This window comes from Perognathus longimembris, chromosome 13 (assembly GCF_023159225.1).
Source record: "Perognathus longimembris pacificus isolate PPM17 chromosome 13, ASM2315922v1, whole genome shotgun sequence".
In the NCBI taxonomy this organism is placed as follows: Eukaryota; Metazoa; Chordata; class Mammalia; order Rodentia; family Heteromyidae; genus Perognathus; species Perognathus longimembris.
This window is the reverse complement of record NC_063173.1, coordinates 56,206,405-56,224,311: the sequence shown is the minus strand read 5'-3', so window position 1 is coordinate 56,224,311 and position 17,907 is coordinate 56,206,405. Positions and strand designations below refer to the sequence as shown.

The 17,907-nt window shown below is 54.7% G+C and overlaps 1 protein-coding gene across 1 annotated transcript; it reads left to right on the top strand.

Moving 5' to 3' along the window:
* The first annotated feature begins 4,815 nt into the window (after nucleotides 1-4,815).
* On the top strand, nucleotides 4,816-17,513 carry Chrm1 (cholinergic receptor muscarinic 1). Its single transcript, XM_048360288.1, has 3 exons — nucleotides 4,816-4,896; nucleotides 5,354-5,449; nucleotides 15,585-17,513. The coding sequence occupies exon 3, from the start codon at nucleotides 15,660-15,662 to the stop codon at nucleotides 17,040-17,042; it is 1,383 nt and encodes a 460-aa protein (XP_048216245.1). The 5' UTR covers nucleotides 4,816-4,896; nucleotides 5,354-5,449; nucleotides 15,585-15,659; the 3' UTR covers nucleotides 17,043-17,513.
* The last annotated feature ends 394 nt before the right edge of the window (nucleotides 17,514-17,907 follow it).

Here is a 17,907-nt window from a genome sequence, read left to right as displayed (position 1 = left end):
GGGGTGGGGGAAGGGGAAGTCCCACCCTCCCGCTGAGCTGATGGGTGTGCCTAAATTCCTAGAGGCAGGGGTGAGGATTCCAAATAGGTTACCAGACTTGCCAGTCAAGAACTCTTAAGCTCCCTGTGACTTTAGGTCTTCCATCTATCTTATCCAGTGCCATACCACTTTTCCCCCAAGGGACTAATTCTCCCATTTAAAAGGAGAAATTAGGGCTGGGGATATAGCCTAGTGGCAAGAGTGCCTGCCTCGGATACACGAGGCCCTAGGTTCGATTCCCCAGCACCACATATACAGAAAACGGCCAGAAGCGGCGCTGTGGCTCAGAGTGCTAGCCTTGAGCGGGAAGAAGCCAGGGACAGTGCTCAGGCCCTGAGTCCAAGGCCCAGGACTGGCCAAAAAAAAAAAAAAAAGGAGAAATTACAATCTAGGGTGGGGAAGCTGATGGAGCTGCCCACTCCCCCCCTCCCCCTCCCCCCTCCCCCCTCCCCCTCCCCCCTCCCCCCTCCCCCCTCCCCCCCTCCCCCCCTCCCCACCCCCCCCACCCCCCCCCCAAGGGGACCAAGAGGCCCTGCTGTGGAGGGTTAGGACAGACACAGCCTCAACAAAGCCCTCCTCTTGAGACAGGAAATCCTGTCTGGTTGCTAATGTGAGCTAGGTAGACACAATTTATTTCCACCTGTTGTGGTCTTTACCTCCTCCTGGGGAATTTGGGAGTGGGGATGACCATGAGGCAGCCCAAATCCATGAGCATCCTGGTCATTTTAATTCCCGGCTGAGTTGATGAGACACCTGGGATCCAATTCCAGGATGTGGAAATGGAGATAGTATCAAGCAGGGCCTCAGGGAAGTTCTGTTTCCTCAGCCCGTCCCTAAACATCCTTTATGCTGGCCTCTGGGGACAAGACTTCAGAGATCAGCTCATTTTTGCTCAGCCAGTGGACACTGGGTGCCCAAAGTTTCCACACTCGGGGCCACCCACACATGGAATTGCTGGATAAGAATCCTTGGCACTGCAGGGATGGGGGTGTCTTCTGGACTGGCTCAGGTGGAGATGGTTTCTTTCTTTCTTTCTTTCTTTCTTTCTTTCTTTCTTTCTTTCTTTCTTTCCTTCTTTCTTTCTTTCTACTGGGCTTAGTTCCTCTCCCAGCTCTGATGCCTTCAGCCCCTACCTGCCTTTGAAAATTACTGTCCTATAGAGCCCTCCCTTTCCTTGGGACTCCAGCGTGCAGGCTTCTACCTCATGCCCATCCAGGATGGCTCAGGCACACGGAATCCTCCACGATGCCCATAACAAGAGTGGTACCTGTAAGGTTCACTAAAAGGAGACCGCCACGAGGTTCAGACAGAAGAGTTTACTGGGGGGAGGGTAAATTGCTAGCCCGCAGGAGATGGAGGGGGTAGAGGGGTGCAAGGGATGCAGGGGGGAAAGGGAAGGGTGCGACAAGGGAGGGAAAGAGGAGGGAAAAGGGCAAGAGGCAGAACTGATGACGGAGATTGACCAGATAGGAAGGGGGCGGGGGAGGAGGTGTGGCCTCCGCGATGACTTCGGAGCCAGGAGGACTGCCCACTGCGCCATTACCTGGGTTACACCGGTGCTGGGCGGGGACTTCTAGGGAAAGGGCCACTTGCACGCAGCCCTCTCAAGGACAAGAGAAGGGGCTGTTGGGGGGATGGAGGGGCTAACAGTACTATGGCACTGTATTGCTGAGCCAGGCCTCCAGCCATGTATGGCTGTGTGTGTGACACACACACACACACACACACACACCCCACAGTGGCACTTGAACTCGGAGCCTGGGCTCTGTCCCTCAGTTTCCCCTCCTCCCCCCCCCCCACGTCTCGCACTCTACCACTTGAGCCACAGCACCACTTGCAGCCTTTTGATGGTTAATTGCAGATGAGAGTCCCACAGACTTTTCTGCGGGTGGGGGGGGGGGCTGGCTTCCAACTGCGATCCTCAGATCTCAGCCTCCTAAGTAGCTAGGATAACAGGCAGGAGCCACCCGGTGACCTGTTTCTACCTGGATCTTGTCCACAAAGAGCCCTTCCAAAGGATGTTTTGTGGGTTTTATTTTTCAACACCACCCCCACCCCTGTCACTAAGCAACTGAGCACTAACTTGCCTGGGGCGGGCTCAACGGAGCAAAAGCAAAGCTGGATTCGAACCCAGGCCCAACGGCGGTGAACCCCCACCCCCACCCTCCCAGTCCCCTTCGTGGCCTGGAGGAGCCGGACAGAGCCCAGCCCCAGCCCCAGGCCCGGGGCACCAGGGCTGGAGGGGCGGAGGGGGTCGGGGCGGCAGGGCTGGGGGTTCCGGGGGAGGGGGGCGAGGGGCTGGCCGGACCCCCCACGTGCGCCGCCCGCCCGGGCTCCGCCAGGCCCTTTGTCGCCAGCAGCCGCGTTCGTGCCGCACTCGGCGGCTTAAAATAAAGACAATGTTCCCAGCCTCCCCGCGGCTAAATCGGGCGCGGGTGCGGGGGTGGCGAGCGCCGGGCGGCCGCGCTCCTCCCCGCGCTCCCTCCCCGCCTGCCTCCGGCCTCAGTTTCCCCTGCCAGGCCCTGAGCAAGGAGGAGAAGGGGAGAGGAACGAATTCGGCCCTAACGCGATCGGAGGGGCCGGGGCGCTGCGCCCCACCCCGCCCTCGCCGCGGCACCGACCCGAGGCCGGGGAAGTGGGGAGGGGGGGGTGGGAGGCCCTGGGCAGGAGGCCGGGGAAGCTGGGCGCCCTCCCCGCCCGCCCACAAAATAAGTGTTTTGGCTTCTGGAGGGACGTGTGCAGAGGCGGTGGGAGAAAAGACAGAGGGGGGCCGAGGAGAGGGGGGGGGCAGGGGTGGGGGAAGGGGCCCCGGGGAGCCTGATTCAGACTCGGAAATGGGTGTCGGGCGCGGGGTGGGGGGGCCCTGACGCCCCCATCCTCGGCCGCGGGGACGCGCGAGCGCGCGCCGACCACAGGTGGAAAACCCCGCCGGGAGCCAGGCAGCCCCGCGCGGGGACCGCGCGCGCCTCATCCCACCCGCACCCCCGGAGCGGCCCTGAGGCCGCAGGGGGCGCTGCTCGGATCCCTCCCCAAGCTCCGGCTCTGTCCGACTTCAGAAATGGGGTGCCCTGGTGCTCGCTCGGGCCCCAACTTCTCAAAAGTACATGGACCTGCCATCTGCGCCCACCCCTGGGGGGGGACCCCGTGGCCGCCGGCCCCATACCAAGAACTCAGGCGTCAGCGATACAAAGGGGTGCTGGGTGGGACAAGAGAAATGGCAGCGAGACCGGACCCCGACCCCCTGTACCCCAAACTCCAGAGCTCTGGGCTCAGCACTGCAGACCTGAGCCCAAATAATTGCCCGCCACGAGTTCATTCACACTCCAGCCCTCCAGCTGCCTCCTTCCTCCCCCCACACCGGGAGGATTGATGTGCGTGCCTCTCGAAGCCCCAGCGCCAGTCCAAGGGGCAAAGAACAACACCTCAGACCCTCAGGCCCAATAGCCTCCCCAAATTCTGCCTCATGGTCTGCTCCCCAGGAGGTCTCTAGGACCTGCTAAGGTCATGGGGATCCAGGTCTCTATGGCAAAGGGCCCCCCCAGAGGCTCCATCTCCCCGGAAACTCAACACAGAAATCCAAACCCGCGGGAAGGGGGGGGATGGGGAGAGAGGGGGAAGGAAGGGAGAGGGAGGGCGGAGCGGCTCCTGCCTTCCCAGGTATGCACACCTGTGCGCTCTGAGTGGGAGTCAAGGGAGACAGGAGTTTGACAAGCTGGGAGGAGAGCTTGTCTGTCTGCCTGTCTGTCTGTCTGTCTTCCAAGGGGAAGCTGGGGGTGGAGCCGGCAGGGAGGTAGAGGCTGTTTCACTTAAAAGAATGAACAAATTCCACAGTTGGGCAACACTCAGACATACATTAAATAGAGATCCAAGGTGCAAGGTCCTGCCTTCCGGTCCACAGGGTCCCACCTGCATTTATGCAAGATTGCTGCAGTGTACAGGAGTGCACGGGAACACATACCGAGATCTCCACGGTACACACACACACACACACACACACACACACACACACACCAACCAGACACCCATCTACCCTGGCCCCAGGGCTTTGCAGACCTAGACAGCCGCTAGAGCAAGTCCATCAGCCCTAGGGCAGGCATGCCAGCCCTCTGGGTCTGTTCCAAGTTAGAGCCTCTCACGTGAGACCCAATGTGTCATTTCCAAACAGAAGGAATCTAGCTTCCTTGCAGCCGGGAGGAAGAGCAGGGTGTGTGGCTGGGTGGGTGGGTGGGCGCGTGGGCGCGTGGAGAAAGCATGTGTGCGAATGAAGCGAGCATGTGAATACCAGGGCATGGGTGTTGGAACCTGGTGCACACGGTTGGGGGGGGGGGGGCTCTGAGGTTGGGTAGGGGAAAGAGCCCAGAGAAACAGAGTATGCCTTTGTGCCGGGGGTGTGTGTGTGTGTGTGTGTGTGTGTGTGTGTCTATGTGCAGTGGGTGTGGGTGTTTGTCTCCCTGTATCCGCCTTCTCTCCCATCCTGGACTTTTAGCCTTCCGGGGCTCACCCCTCCTCATGTCTTGCCTCCTCCCTCTCGGGATTCAAAGTGGGTGCCCTGGTAGATGAGAGGGACACACTCCAGGACCTATTCCAACCCCAGATGCTGCCTGAGGCTTCCCTCCAGCTCGCCCTCCCTTCCTTTTCTCTTTTCCTCCCTCCCTCCCTCTCTTTCCCTTCCTCCTCCCCCCCCCCAGGCTGGCGTGCCAGGGGGTGGGACATGCCAATCACTGGCTGTGCCTCTCCCGCTGCCAGCACAGGGCGCAGCTCCCCCCCGGGAGCCAGGTGTTTGGGTCCCAGAAGACACCACCGGCCCCCGAGACGCAGATGAGCTGAAGACCCTACAGACCCCTCTCCAACTCCATGGTGAGTACATTTTGGAGGGCTTGGGAGGGGCTTTGCTGTGCCCAGGGGCAGGAGAAGCAGGGTCCACAAGAGCAGGGACCAGGTTAAGATAGAAGTGGGGTAAACCCTGGAGAAAGGAGGCAGTAGGGAGAAGTCTGGAGACCGGGAGGGCTCTGCAGGACTGGACAGTTGCCATTCCAAACCCTCCGTCTCTTGGTTTTGAGTGAATGAATCTGATGTTTTTCTGGATTTCAGCTGGCAGAGGAGATGGAGAACCCCCCCCCTCGCCCATTAGGAAACTGGACCTGGAGCCCAGAGGGGATTAGGCTACTAGGGAATGGGCGCGGAGCACCCAGTACCCCAAAAACAGATTGGAAAGGGCAGGTGGCAGCCCTCAGCCCTAGCATCCTGTGGAAGGTTGACCTTCCCCCTTTGGGGGGGGGGGGGCACCAGTCCCAGAACCTTCTTCTCTCCTCAGGGTGCTCCAAATCCCACCACCCCAATCCACCTCCAGCCCCCCCCCAAAGATGGATTGAAGCAAGCTGCTGACCAGATGGATGAGCTGGATGCCAAGGTGGGTGTTGGGCCAGAAGCCAGGAAGAAACCAGGCAGAGAGCCCCTGGGCTCCATGGGGACAAATACGCACATGGACAGCCATGCCAGCCAGGGAATGTGGCCCTGACATGTGTCAGGGCTCAGAGGCCCCTCCCCATGTTTTTAGTATGTTACACTCACACAGGGCCCAAGGTCCAGGCAATAGATCACTACCACTACGTGGAGAGGTGATGGTGCCGGGAGCTCTCGTTCTATTACCAGTTCCTGGGCAGAAAGCTGGGGAGGGGGCTGTTAGCACCCACTGGGTCATTCACACATAGGTAATTTAGGGGTCCCTCACTTCCCACAAAACACACCTGCAGCCCTCCCCAAATGGGCCCAGAGCCCCCTACTCAGCCGCAGTCTCTCCGATGAGAGTGATCAGAGCTGCGATGTGAAAGAGGAGGAGATGGTAAAATGGGGATAACAGAAGGTGTGATTCTTGGTTCCCTTGCTGGGCTGGTGGCTGGAAATCTGAGAATCGGATCGTGAATGCAATGAGATATTCAAGGTGTGAAGGAAGGGGGCCAGGTAGAGGGTGCCCATTGTGTGGATGAAGAAACTGAGGCTGAGAAAGGGGAGCAGATATGTTTGTGGCCACAGAAGGGGGATCTAGGGATCCATCTGGGACTGGGTGCCTCGTCTCTTCATTCTCAGCACAACTCTGTGCCACCACCTCCATGAGCAGGATGGTAGAATGGTGGAGAAGGGGGCGCAGCTAGCTTTGAGAGGCAGAAGCTTGGGTTCCAGACAGGCAGGCAGGCAGGCGGGTGGGGAAGAGGTGGGTGAATCTCCCTGGGTTTCTGCTGTGCTATGATGCCATGGTGATGCTTAGGAGAATGGGGGAGGAGGGAGCGAGAAGAAAGGGAAAAGGGAGGGGAGCACAAGGAGTGAGCAACGGGGGGTATGAGGAGAAGAGGATGAGGGTGTCACACAGGCCTAGGGAAGTCCAGGATCCAGCCTGCTTGGGGCCAGGCTCTGACAGGGTCTGGCTAAAGATGGGCCATTGGTGAAAGTACATGCTGGATGCAAAGATTTGGCAATGGTTCTAGGACAAAGAACCTCTTCTCATCCAGCAGTATTTCAGCCTGGCACCCCTACTGGTGAGCTGGCACTGAAAATGGCATTTATTCTTTTTCTTTTCTTCTTTTTTTTTTTTTTTTTTTTTTGTCAGTCCTGGGGTTTGAACTCAGGGTCTGGGCGCTGTCCCTGAGCTTCTTTTGCTCAAGGCTAGCACTCTGCCACTTGAGCCATGGCGCCACCTCCAGCTTTTTCTGCTTATGTGGTGCTGAGGAACTGAACCCAGGGCTTCATGCATGCTAGGCAAACGCTCTACAACTAAACCACATTCCCAGCCCTGAAAACGGGATTCATTCTATTCGTCTATTCCCTCGTTCCCGAGGCCAGCTATCAGGGCTGGAAATTTTGTGCACCTTTAATGGATCAGAGAAAACTTAACCCAGGGAGGGAGAGGAATGCCTGGGAAGTTGATTTCTGGGCTAAGGCACCAGCAACAGAGACCAGTGAGAAACCAGGCACACTCCTATAATTCCAGCTACTCAGGAGACTGAGCACTGAGGATCCAGGTTCGAAACCAACCCAGACAGGAAAATTCCGTGAGACTCATATGTCCAATTAACCACCAGACAGCCAGAAGTGGAACTATGGTTCGAGTGACAAAATGCTAGCCTTGAGCAAAAAAGCTCAGAGACAGCATCCAGGCCTTCAGTTCAAGCTCCAGTAATGGCACACACACACACACACACACACACACACACACACACACACACACACACACATCCAGTGAGGCGTGGCCAGGAGTGCCCTCCCAGGGACTGTTCCTTTGCCCCAGTCAGGCTTTTCTACCAGCTTCCAGACTCAGAATGACAAGATGGCTCCATGCCTCTGGCCTAAATCTCTCATCTCTCTCTCTCTCTCTCTCTCTCTCTCTCTCTCTCTCACACACACACACACACACACACACACACACTGCTGCCCTCCCGATCTGCCCTCTCTGCTCCTCCACCAGTACTGGAAGGCTGATCTTGCTCTTGCTCCTAGGGCTTTTGTCTCCTCCCCCTTCCTCTCCCAGCCAGATCCCCGCCCCCCAGGGACTGGTCCAGGGCGGTGTGGTCAACAGCCTGGCTTGCCTGGTGGTATGGACTCTCACTTCCTCCCTTAACTCTTTGAGCCCAAGCTGACTTGGGCGGGCGCGCACGCACACACACACACACACACACACACACACGCACACGCACACGCACACGCACGCAAACGACAGGACAGGCACCATCCTACATACATACACATCCTGGACCTCACCTGGCTCCCCTGCATGTCAGCTAAGACAAGGTCTCCTTGGCCCATTTTTACAGATAAGGATTCCCTTGGTTGTTTCTCTCCTGTGTTCTCATGCCAGGCAGGGCCTCACCAATACACAGAGAAAACGTAGAGGCACGGCAGATGAGGGACTATTGGGACAGAAGGGGAGTCCCTAAACCCTGCTACGGAGCTGATCCTGACACCCCACAGGCTCATTGTCATGCTCCCAAGCCTGAAGTCAATAAGGAAGATCCCATGTACACACTCATATAGTTAGTCCACAAATATTTATTGAGCAACTACTACCTGAGTCCTGCAATAAATCAGCAAATGAAGCAAACTGAACCCCTACCCTGCCCCTCTCTCGAAGAGCTATGGCTAGCCCTCCTCCACCCCCAGTGTTGTCATCTTACATCACACGGATAGATCACACACACATACACACACACACACACACACACACACGCACAGAGGCCTGATTCTAAAGGGAAGATTGATTCCTCATTGTTGACTGATTCAAACAAAGATGTAGCCAAGTTGGTGGAGATAGACAAAGAGGCTGAAGAGCCCTCCCCCATGCTCTCAAGAACCCTTTAGAGTGGTGGGGGCTTCCTCAGTGACAGCCTGATGGGGTCCAGAGCCGGCTTGCATTGCTGCTGGACTATAAGGTCTTATGGTCTAGAGCTTCAGTCGCCTCTTTTCCAAATTGGGGGTAATAGAATGTATTGCACAAGGAGATGTAACAGGTAAATTAGATCATGTACATAATGCATAGAGCCATGTCTGGTATATCCAGGCAGTCAGTAAATAGCAGTTGCTATGATAATATTAGTAATGTTATTAAAAATCTCCCAGCAGTCTTCATCAGGAGGCCCTAGTCCTGGGCAGAAAAGCCTCTTCCTGCTTCCTTGACAACTTCCTGTGACCCTAGACACGACACCCTCCAAGAATTGAGTTCCATCCTATCCCGACAAAGCAATGGAATCGCCCCCACCGTTCCTTAGTCATTGCTCAGCAATGCACACACCCTCACACACAAACACTAGTGCTAGGAGTCCACGCCCATCCATTCCAAGGGTTCCCAGGTCAAAGTGATTTGTCCAAGGTCAGCAAGTGAGGCAAGAGCACAAAGCCTAGAATGGCTTTGGGGCGTCTCCCCTGACCCAGGGCCTTCCCTGTGGACCAGTGCCCCCACACACCCCTGCAGGTTTTGTTAGGGTGTGTGTGTGTGTGTGTGTGTGTGTGTGTGTGTGTGTACTCGCACGCGCACGCACGCCAGTAAGGGGACTTGAACTCAGCATGAGGACCCTGCTGCTTGGCTTTTTCATCCAAAACTGGCACTCTGTCCAATAGGTTCTATTACCCCATTCAAAAATAAAGTTAGCCCAGGTGCGGTGGTTATGCCTGTAGATCCTACTTACTCAGGAGCTGGATCTTAGGAAAGTGACAGTTGGAGGCCAGCCCAGGCAAAAAGTTCCTAAGACCCCCTCATCTCAACAAATAAAAGCTGAGCGTGGTGATAGGCGTCTGTTGTCCCAGCTACATGGGAAGATTAAATAGGGGGAAATCACAGCTCAGGTATAAAAGCAAGACCTTATGTTAAAAATAACTAAAGCAAAAGGGACGGAGGGCATGGCTTGTTAGAACACCTGCCTGGCAAGCACAAGGGCCCTGAGTTCAAACCCCAAGACTGACATAAAATAGTTAAGGGAGTTGAAAGGTCTTTCTAGCCATTAAGGCAAAGGACTGGCGGCCTCCTCACCTCTAAGGGTTACTTCTTCTCATAGGTTCTCCTGTCCTGAAAGCATTTGTTTAGTACATCACAGCCATAGCAAACGCCCAACAAGACTGTGTCATAGGCAGAGGCCACTGTGTTTCCATGTAGTTAGTGTCCCTCCACACTGAGCGAGCCCAGGTGAACGGCTTCAGGACTCGCTATACTCTCCCGGGAAGTTAGGTGGGTCTAACACCTCCATTATACAAAGGAGCAGTTGGAGAGCCAGGGAGGGCCTGGGGCTGAGGCTGGAGGCCGGAGGGACCTTGAGAAGTGGATCAGGAGAAACAGCAGAGGCACTGAATAGTGCATGTCCGCTTTGGGACCCCATGCTCTTTGGCTGGGGCCAGATTGGGAGGGCAGGGTGGTTGAGTGATTACTCCTGATAACACAGCAAGAAGGAATAGCGCTGAGCTTCAGCGCCAAGACTGGGAGAGTTAGTGAGGGACATAGATACCAGGGAGACAAATGTAAGAGTGGGTGACTAGATGAATAGCCCAGTGGTCGGATATAATCTTAGCAAGCATGGGACCCTGGGTTTCATCTTCAGCACCCTCAAAAAACAAAGAAAGAAAAAAAGGAAGCCTTCACTTACCTAAAGAAATAACACTATGTATCATTTTTCAATTAAATAACAAGCTCTACAAAGTGACACACGCCTGCAATCCCAGCAGTTGGGAGACTAAAGCGGGAAGATGGTGAATTCAAGACTAGCTATGGGCTATATAGTGAGAGCTTTTCTCAGAAAAAAGTAATAATAATAACAACAACAACAATGAGGAGGAGGAGGCAGATGCTGGTGGCTATGTTTGTAGTCCTAGCTACTCAGGAGACTGAGATGTTCAAGGTTCAAAGCGAGCCCATGTAGAAAAGTCCATGAGACTCTTATCTCCAATTAGCTAGCAAAAAGCCAAAAGAGCTGTGGCTCCAAGTGGTAGAGCACCAGCCTTGAGTGAAAAAGTCAAATGCGGGACTGAAGCTCTGCGTTCAAGCCCCTGTACCAGCACCCAAAAGAGAAGGGGGAAAAAAGCATAATAATTTTCATCAAATAACAAATTACAGGGGCTGGGGATATGGCCTAGTGGCAAGAGTGCTTGCCTCGTATACATGAGGCCCTGGGTTCAATTCCCCAGCACCACATATACAGAAAACGGCCAGACGTGGCGCTGTGGCTCAAGTGGCAGAGTGCTAGCCTTGAGCAAAAAGAAGCCAGGGACAGTGCTCAGGCCCTGAGTCCAAGGCCCAGGACTGGCCAAAAAAAAATAAAAAATAACAAACTACAACCCACAGGCTGGCTGTCTCTTTATAAATAAAGTTTCATGAGACCGAGGACTAAATGCACAAGGGTAAAACAAATGAGACAGGGCTAGGAGCTGTCTTTGACATTTTAGTAATCATTCATTTTTTTGCATTCATTCCTGTTTTTTTTCATACTAGTTTCTAGATTACTGAGTTTTGAGGCACTGCTGTAAATTTGTATCCCAGATGAACGCCTGACTCACCCACACCCTGAGAGTCCTAACTAGGATGGACTAAGGGTCCAAGCTTCGGAGACCGAATGCGTCCAGGCAGACAGAGGCCCCCACAGCTGGGAGAGCAGTCTCTCCACCTACAGAGCTCCCCAGATCTGGCTTTGCATTTGCAAGTCTTTGCCCAGGGCCCCTTGGGCAGCTGCTCCAGGGCACAAGGGGAAGGGGTGTAACATGGGGCCAGCAGTCTAGGGGCCAGGAAACTGAGAGCTTCCTTTTCCCTGGGCCTCAGTTACTCCCTTTGTGCAATGGGTATTTAACAGTGCTCAGTTCAGAAGATTAAAGGGACAACAGCTGGGAAGAACAGAAGCTCAGGGGTAGTTCTCCTAGCAGCCTTCCCCAGGGAAAGCCACGGCCTGGTCACGGCCTCTAGCCCAGTGTCTGACTTTTAGTTAAGGGAGAATGCAACAACATTCAGTAATCAAGAATAATTATATTTTAATTCAATGTGGCTTTTTTAAAATGCAAATTGGTAAACTCCAGCCTCGCCACCAGTCAGACATCAATTCTAATAAATGGAGTTTCACTGGGACAAAACAACTTGGGCTGTCAGCCTGGCTCCTCCCTTCCTAGTAGGATCCTGGGCAAATTCTCCTGTTTTCACTCAGCCTCTGTTTCCTCATCTATAAAACAGAGATGACAGTAAGGCTGTGGTCATGGTCCCTATTAACATTAAATGGCGGCTAGGGTCATTACTACTGTACAATCAGATTGAGAAAAGGGAATGCTAGTGATCAGATCCAGTATCTCACAAATGTTAGGCAAGTGCTCTAGCACTGAGCTCCAGCCCCCTATCACAGACTCACCTGTCTCGCTCTAGGGACCCAGGACCTTCTGGTGCTAGGGAAGTGCTGTGCCCATAGCCACAGCCCTTTTGCTTGGTTTGTGCCAGTACTGGGGCTTGAACTCAAGGCCTTTTGCTCTTGCTCTGCTTTTTCTTTTCAAGGCTGGTGCTCTACCATTTGAGCGACACCTCCATTTCCACGGGGTTTCGGGTTTTTTTTGCTGGTTAATTGAAGATAAAGAGTCTCACAGCATGAACATCTGCTGGCTTCAAACACTGATCCCTTGATATCAGCCTCCTGCATAGCTAGCATTTAGACCTGAGCCACTAGCACCTGGCCACAGATGTGTGGGTGTGTGTGTGTGTGTGTGTGTGTGTGTGTGTAAGTGCTGGGCCTGGAGCTTGAACTCAGGGCCTGGGCACCGTCCTTGAGCTTTTTTGCTCAAGGCTGGGCTCTCTACCACTTGAACTACAACCCTACTTCCAGCTTTTTGGTGGTTAAGTGGAGAGGAGAATTTCATGGACTTTCCTGCCCGGGCTAGCTTTGAACCTTAATCCTCAGATCATGGCCTCCTGAGTAGCTAGGATTATGGGCATGAGCCACCATCATTGACCACAGATTTAAAAAAAAAATAAAATAAAAGTAAACATTGCAGTAGATAACCTTGTTTGTCCCTACATATACTAAAAATTAATGTGCATCAGACTATCGTAAGCACTTGACATTTATTCACTCATTTAAGCCTCCCAACAATTTCTTAAGATATTAGCTACAAGCTAATGGGTATTATCACTACTTTACAATTAGGAAAGCTGAGACATAAAGATGTTACATCACTAGCAATAATCACATATCCAGTAAATAGTGAAGCCTGAATTCAAATCCAGACAGCTTGGCTTCAGAATCTGAGTTGTCTTTTTTTTTTTTTGCGGGGGGGGGGGGCAGGTATTATTGTTTGGATTTTTTTGTTGTTGTTTTTTTGTTTTGTTTTGTTTTTGTTTTTGTTTTTGCCAGTCCTGGGGCTTTGGACTCAGGGCTGAGCACTGTCCCTGGCTTCCTTTTGCTCAAGGCTAGCACTCTGCCACTTGAGCCACAGTGCCACTTCTGGCCGTTTTCTATATATGTGGTGCTGGGGAATCGAACCCATGGCTTCATGTATGCGAGTCAAGCACTCTTGCCACTAGGCCATATTCCCAGCCCTTTTGTTGTTGTTTTGCTGGAGGTTTGTGTTTTGTTTTGGTTTTTTTTTTGCCAGACTCAAGACTTGAATTACAGGGGCATTGCACTCACTAGGTTTGCTCACTCACAACTGGTACTCTAGCCCAGAGCTATACTTCTAGGCCAGCCTTTTGCTAGTTCATTGGCAATGGGAATCTCTCAGACTTTTCTGCCCTGGCTGGCTTCAAACCACAATCATCCAGGTCTCAGCCTTATGAGTAACCACTAGCTCCACACCAAAGCTGAACCCTCCCACCCTCCCCACCCCCCCTCAGTATGGGAGTTTGGACTCCGGCCTTTATGCTTACTAGGCAGGTGCTCTACTGTTTGAGCCAGGCCCCCCAGCCAGGGTCTTTCCACTGGAGTCACACATGCCTCCTCACAGGGAAACTGCCGGACACAGCCACTCACTGAGAGCCCCAGGCCAACTCTGACTCCTCCACACTGAGTGCTCATCTCGCTTGGGGAGCCGCTGACAGTGCACCACACCACAGATCACCGCCAGCCACACACCACCCATGCCTTCTGTCGCAGGGACACCACCACCGTCCAGGTCCCCAAGGAACACCACGGCTTGGTGGGCCCTTACCCCAAATCCTTTCCTTGAAATTCTTCTAAAAATGCAACCCTGCCAGCCACTGATGGTGGCTCACACCTGTCATCTTAGCTACTTAGGAGGCTGAGATCTGAGGATCATGGTTTGAAGCCAGCCCGGGGAAGGCAAATCCATGAGACTCTTATCTCTAATTAACTACCAAAAAGCTGGAAGTGGAGCTGTAGCTCAAATGCAGGCCGGGGGGGGGGGGGGCCGGGGAGAGAAGCTCAGAGACAGCTCCTGGGCTCCAAGTTCAAAACAAAACAAACATCAGCCCTGAAGGCCATGCCTGTGGGTTGGGAGGACCCCCAGCGGCTCCAAGGGATGCATAGCTGAGGCCCAGAAAAGGAAGCAAGGCAACTGAATCACAGAGTAGCCAGGCCATGGCTCAGACGGAGCAACGCCGTTCAGCACGGCGCTGCCTGGGCCTGGCCCTCCTGCAGAGCCCGGAGATTGCTGTCCTGGTCATTCCTTCTCTGCAGCCTTGGTTTCTGGGCCAGCTGCCAGATCCCAGAAAAGTCTGGGGGATCTTCTCGTTCCCCTTGCTACCCCCTCCTCAGCTGGGACAAAGCTGGGAGAGGGAGGGAGCCACCCACATCCCATCTGGGACCAGCCCCTCCCACGCGCGAAGCTTGGGAGCTGAGGCCTTCATCCCTGTTGCCTGTTTTTCCTTCAGCTCATCCCACCACGCGTGTGGGGACCCAGCACAGCCCCCCTGCACGCCCCCTGCCCGCGGCTGTCTACGGGCACGGAAAAAAGGTGCAGGTATAAATACACATACATTCTTTCTGCTCTTCCTTCTCTTCCTCTTTCTCTAAAGTTCTGGCTCTTCTTCTCTCTCAAGTCCTGAGGCTTGAACTCAGGGCCTGAGCACTGTCCCTGAGCTTCTTTTGCTCAAGACTAACATTCTACCACTTGAGCCACAATGCCACTTTTGATTTTTTTTTTCTGTGTATGTGGTGCTGAGAAATCGAACTCAGGGCTTCATGCATGCTAGGCAAGCACTAAGTCACATTCCCATCCCATCTTTCTATATTTGATCAAAGAATCTCACTGGATTGAACTCTGGGGCTGTCCCTGAGAGCTCTCTCTCTCTCTCTCTCTCTCTCTCTCTTTCTCTCTCTCTCTCTCTCTCTCCCTCCCTCCCTCCCTCTTTCTCTCTTTGTTAGAGCTCTTCATATGCAGTAAAGCAAAACCTGAGTTCTGATCCTACTCACCACCTTGTCATGGTATCCAAGGTTTAGAGGCACTATCTCCTCCTATGAAATGAACATAATAAAGACCCTCCTCCCTGAGATGCACCCCCATTAAATTAGATAATTCGATTAAGTGCTTCAGCACTGTGTCTAGCGTGTAGCATCTCCTCCACCAGCAAAGGTGTTAATAAGGTTGAGTGAAATGCTTTGGAAATTTGGCAGGACTGTGTCAATAAAGTGAATCTCTAACTGGAAGTGGAGCTGTGGCTCAAATTGGTAGAGCACTAGCCTTGAGCAGAAAGAAACTCAGACTCTGGGTTCAAGCCCTGGGACTGATACAATAAAATTAAATTAAAAGTGAGTCTCCCAGTTCCCGCCCACCTGAGTTAAGCAAGAAAGGAACTAGGAGTCATTTTCCAAGGAGAACATTGAGGCCGGGAGCGTGAACGGTGGTGCAGGAATGAGTGAGGAGGACTCGGGTCAGGGTCTCCAAGCCCCTCCTTGCTGCTGGCAGCGCTCCTGATGGCTGGCAGAGTGCACTGGAAATGACCTGTGTGCCAGCACCAGGGATAGGGGCTGGTGCTGGTGTCTGCCCGGGGCTCTGACAGGGCTGAAGGCCCGAGTCCTCTGCACTTCCACTTCGGTCTACCGGACACGCCCAGTGGCTCAACCGAAGTTCATGTTCTCTGTCTGCAGGTGAAGCCCCTTCTCTGAGGAAACCCTTACCGTGACTAGAGGAAGGGGCTCTCCCTCTCATCCCACCCGGCCATCATGAACACCTCCGCGCCCCCTGCCGTCAGCCCCAACATCACCGTCCTGGCACCCGGCAAAGGTCCCTGGCAAGTGGCTTTTATTGGGATCACCACAGGCCTCCTGTCTTTGGCCACCGTGACAGGCAACCTGCTGGTCCTCATCTCCTTCAAGGTCAACACAGAGCTCAAGACCGTCAATAACTATTTCCTGCTCAGCCTGGCCTGTGCAGACCTCATCATCGGCACCTTCTCCATGAACCTCTACACCACATACCTGCTCATGGGCCACTGGCCCCTGGGCACGCTGGCCTGTGACCTCTGGCTGGCCTTGGACTATGTGGCCAGCAATGCCTCCGTCATGAATCTGCTGCTCATCAGCTTTGATCGCTATTTCTCGGTGACCCGGCCCTTGAGCTACCGGGCCAAGCGCACCCCTCGCCGGGCAGCTCTGATGATTAGCCTGGCCTGGCTGGTTTCTTTTGTCCTCTGGGCCCCAGCTATCCTTTTCTGGCAGTACCTAGTAGGGAAACGGACAGTACTGGCCGGGGAGTGCTACATCCAGTTCCTCTCCCAGCCCATCATCACCTTTGGCACGGCCATGGCCGCCTTCTACCTCCCTGTCACCGTCATGTGCGCGCTCTACTGGCGCATTTACCGGGAGACGGAGAACCGGGCGCGGGAGCTGGCAGCCCTGCAGGGCTCGGAGACACCAGGCAAAGGGGGTGGCAGCAGCAGCAGCTCAGAGAGATCTCAGCCGGGAGCTGAGGGCTCCCCAGACACCCCTCCCAGCCGCTGCTGTCCGTGCTGCCGCACCCCCAGGCTGCTGCAGGCCTACAGCTGGAAGGAGGAGGAGGAAGAGGACGAAGGCTCCATGGAGTCCCTCACATCCTCCGAGGGGGAGGAGCCCGGCTCCGAGGTAGTGATCAAGATGCCCATGGTGGACCCCGAAGCCCAGGCTCCCACCAAACAGCCCCCCAAGACCTCCCCGAATACAGTCAAGAGGCCCACCCGGAAAGGGAGGGACCGGTCCGGCAAAAGCCAGAAGCCCCGTGGGAAGGAACAGCTGAGCAAACGGAAGACTTTCTCCCTGGTCAAGGAGAAGAAGGCGGCTCGGACCCTGAGCGCCATCCTGCTGGCCTTCATCCTCACCTGGACGCCCTACAACATCATGGTGCTGGTGTCCACTTTCTGCAAGGACTGCGTCCCCGAGACCCTGTGGGAGCTGGGCTACTGGCTGTGCTACGTCAACAGCACCATCAACCCCATGTGCTACGCACTCTGTAACAAAGCCTTCCGGGACACCTTCCGCCTGCTGCTGCTCTGCCGCTGGGACAAGCGACGCTGGCGCAAGATCCCCAAACGCCCCGGCTCCGTGCACCGCACCCCCTCCCGACAATGCTGACTGGGGGGACCCTTCCCCCCACTCTCCCAGCATCCTTCCACCCCAGCCCCAGTGAGAGGCCAGCGGCCAGTGGGCTGGTGGCTGCGTCCTCGGACCCAGGGCCCCTGCTCAGGTCTCGCCCAGCTCCCCCATTTCCCCTGGGTCACCTCCCTGGGACAGACCTGCCAACTCCTCAGAACTTTTGCTATTCCCAGGCAGGGAGTGGAATTCAACCTGGGGGAACTGGCTTTTTTTTTTTTCTTTCTTTCTTTCTTTCTGTTCCCCGCTGTGTGGGAATAGACTCTTCACCAGGAAGAAGGCTTGGGAGGAGGATCCGGGCTTTGCACTCCTTGTTTGCTGTTTGAGTTTAGGCAGGAAGTCAGGAGCCAGTAGGGCGGGCCAGGAGTTTAAAGGGACGATCTCCCTTCACCCAGCAGGGAGCCCAGAGTACTGGCAGTGAGGCCGCCCCTTCATCTAGGGCTACAGTGGGGTGCTGACAGACACCACTAAGAAAGAAAAGAGCTAGGCAATCCCTCGCTGCAGACTTCCCCTGTGCTGGCTCTACCTGACTAGCGAGGCCCTGGGCACCTTCTCCAAAAGGGTCCAGCCCCCCTTACAAATGCCCCCCAGAACACCTCCAAAGCAGATGACCGGCCTTGCATCAGCCAGAAAAAGCTACCAGACCCGGTCAACTCAGCTGGTCGCACACCAAGTCCCAAAGCAAGGCAGCAGCAGGGCCAGACACCAGGCATCCTAAGTGTCCCACTCTGTCATTTCCCTGGGTGGGGAGGGGGGAGAAAGGGGGTGCCTGCCATCTAGTCCCATGCCCAGCCCCCCTTCTCCCTCCACCCCAGAAGAACCTCAGCCCCTCCCCCCCCCCGGCTCA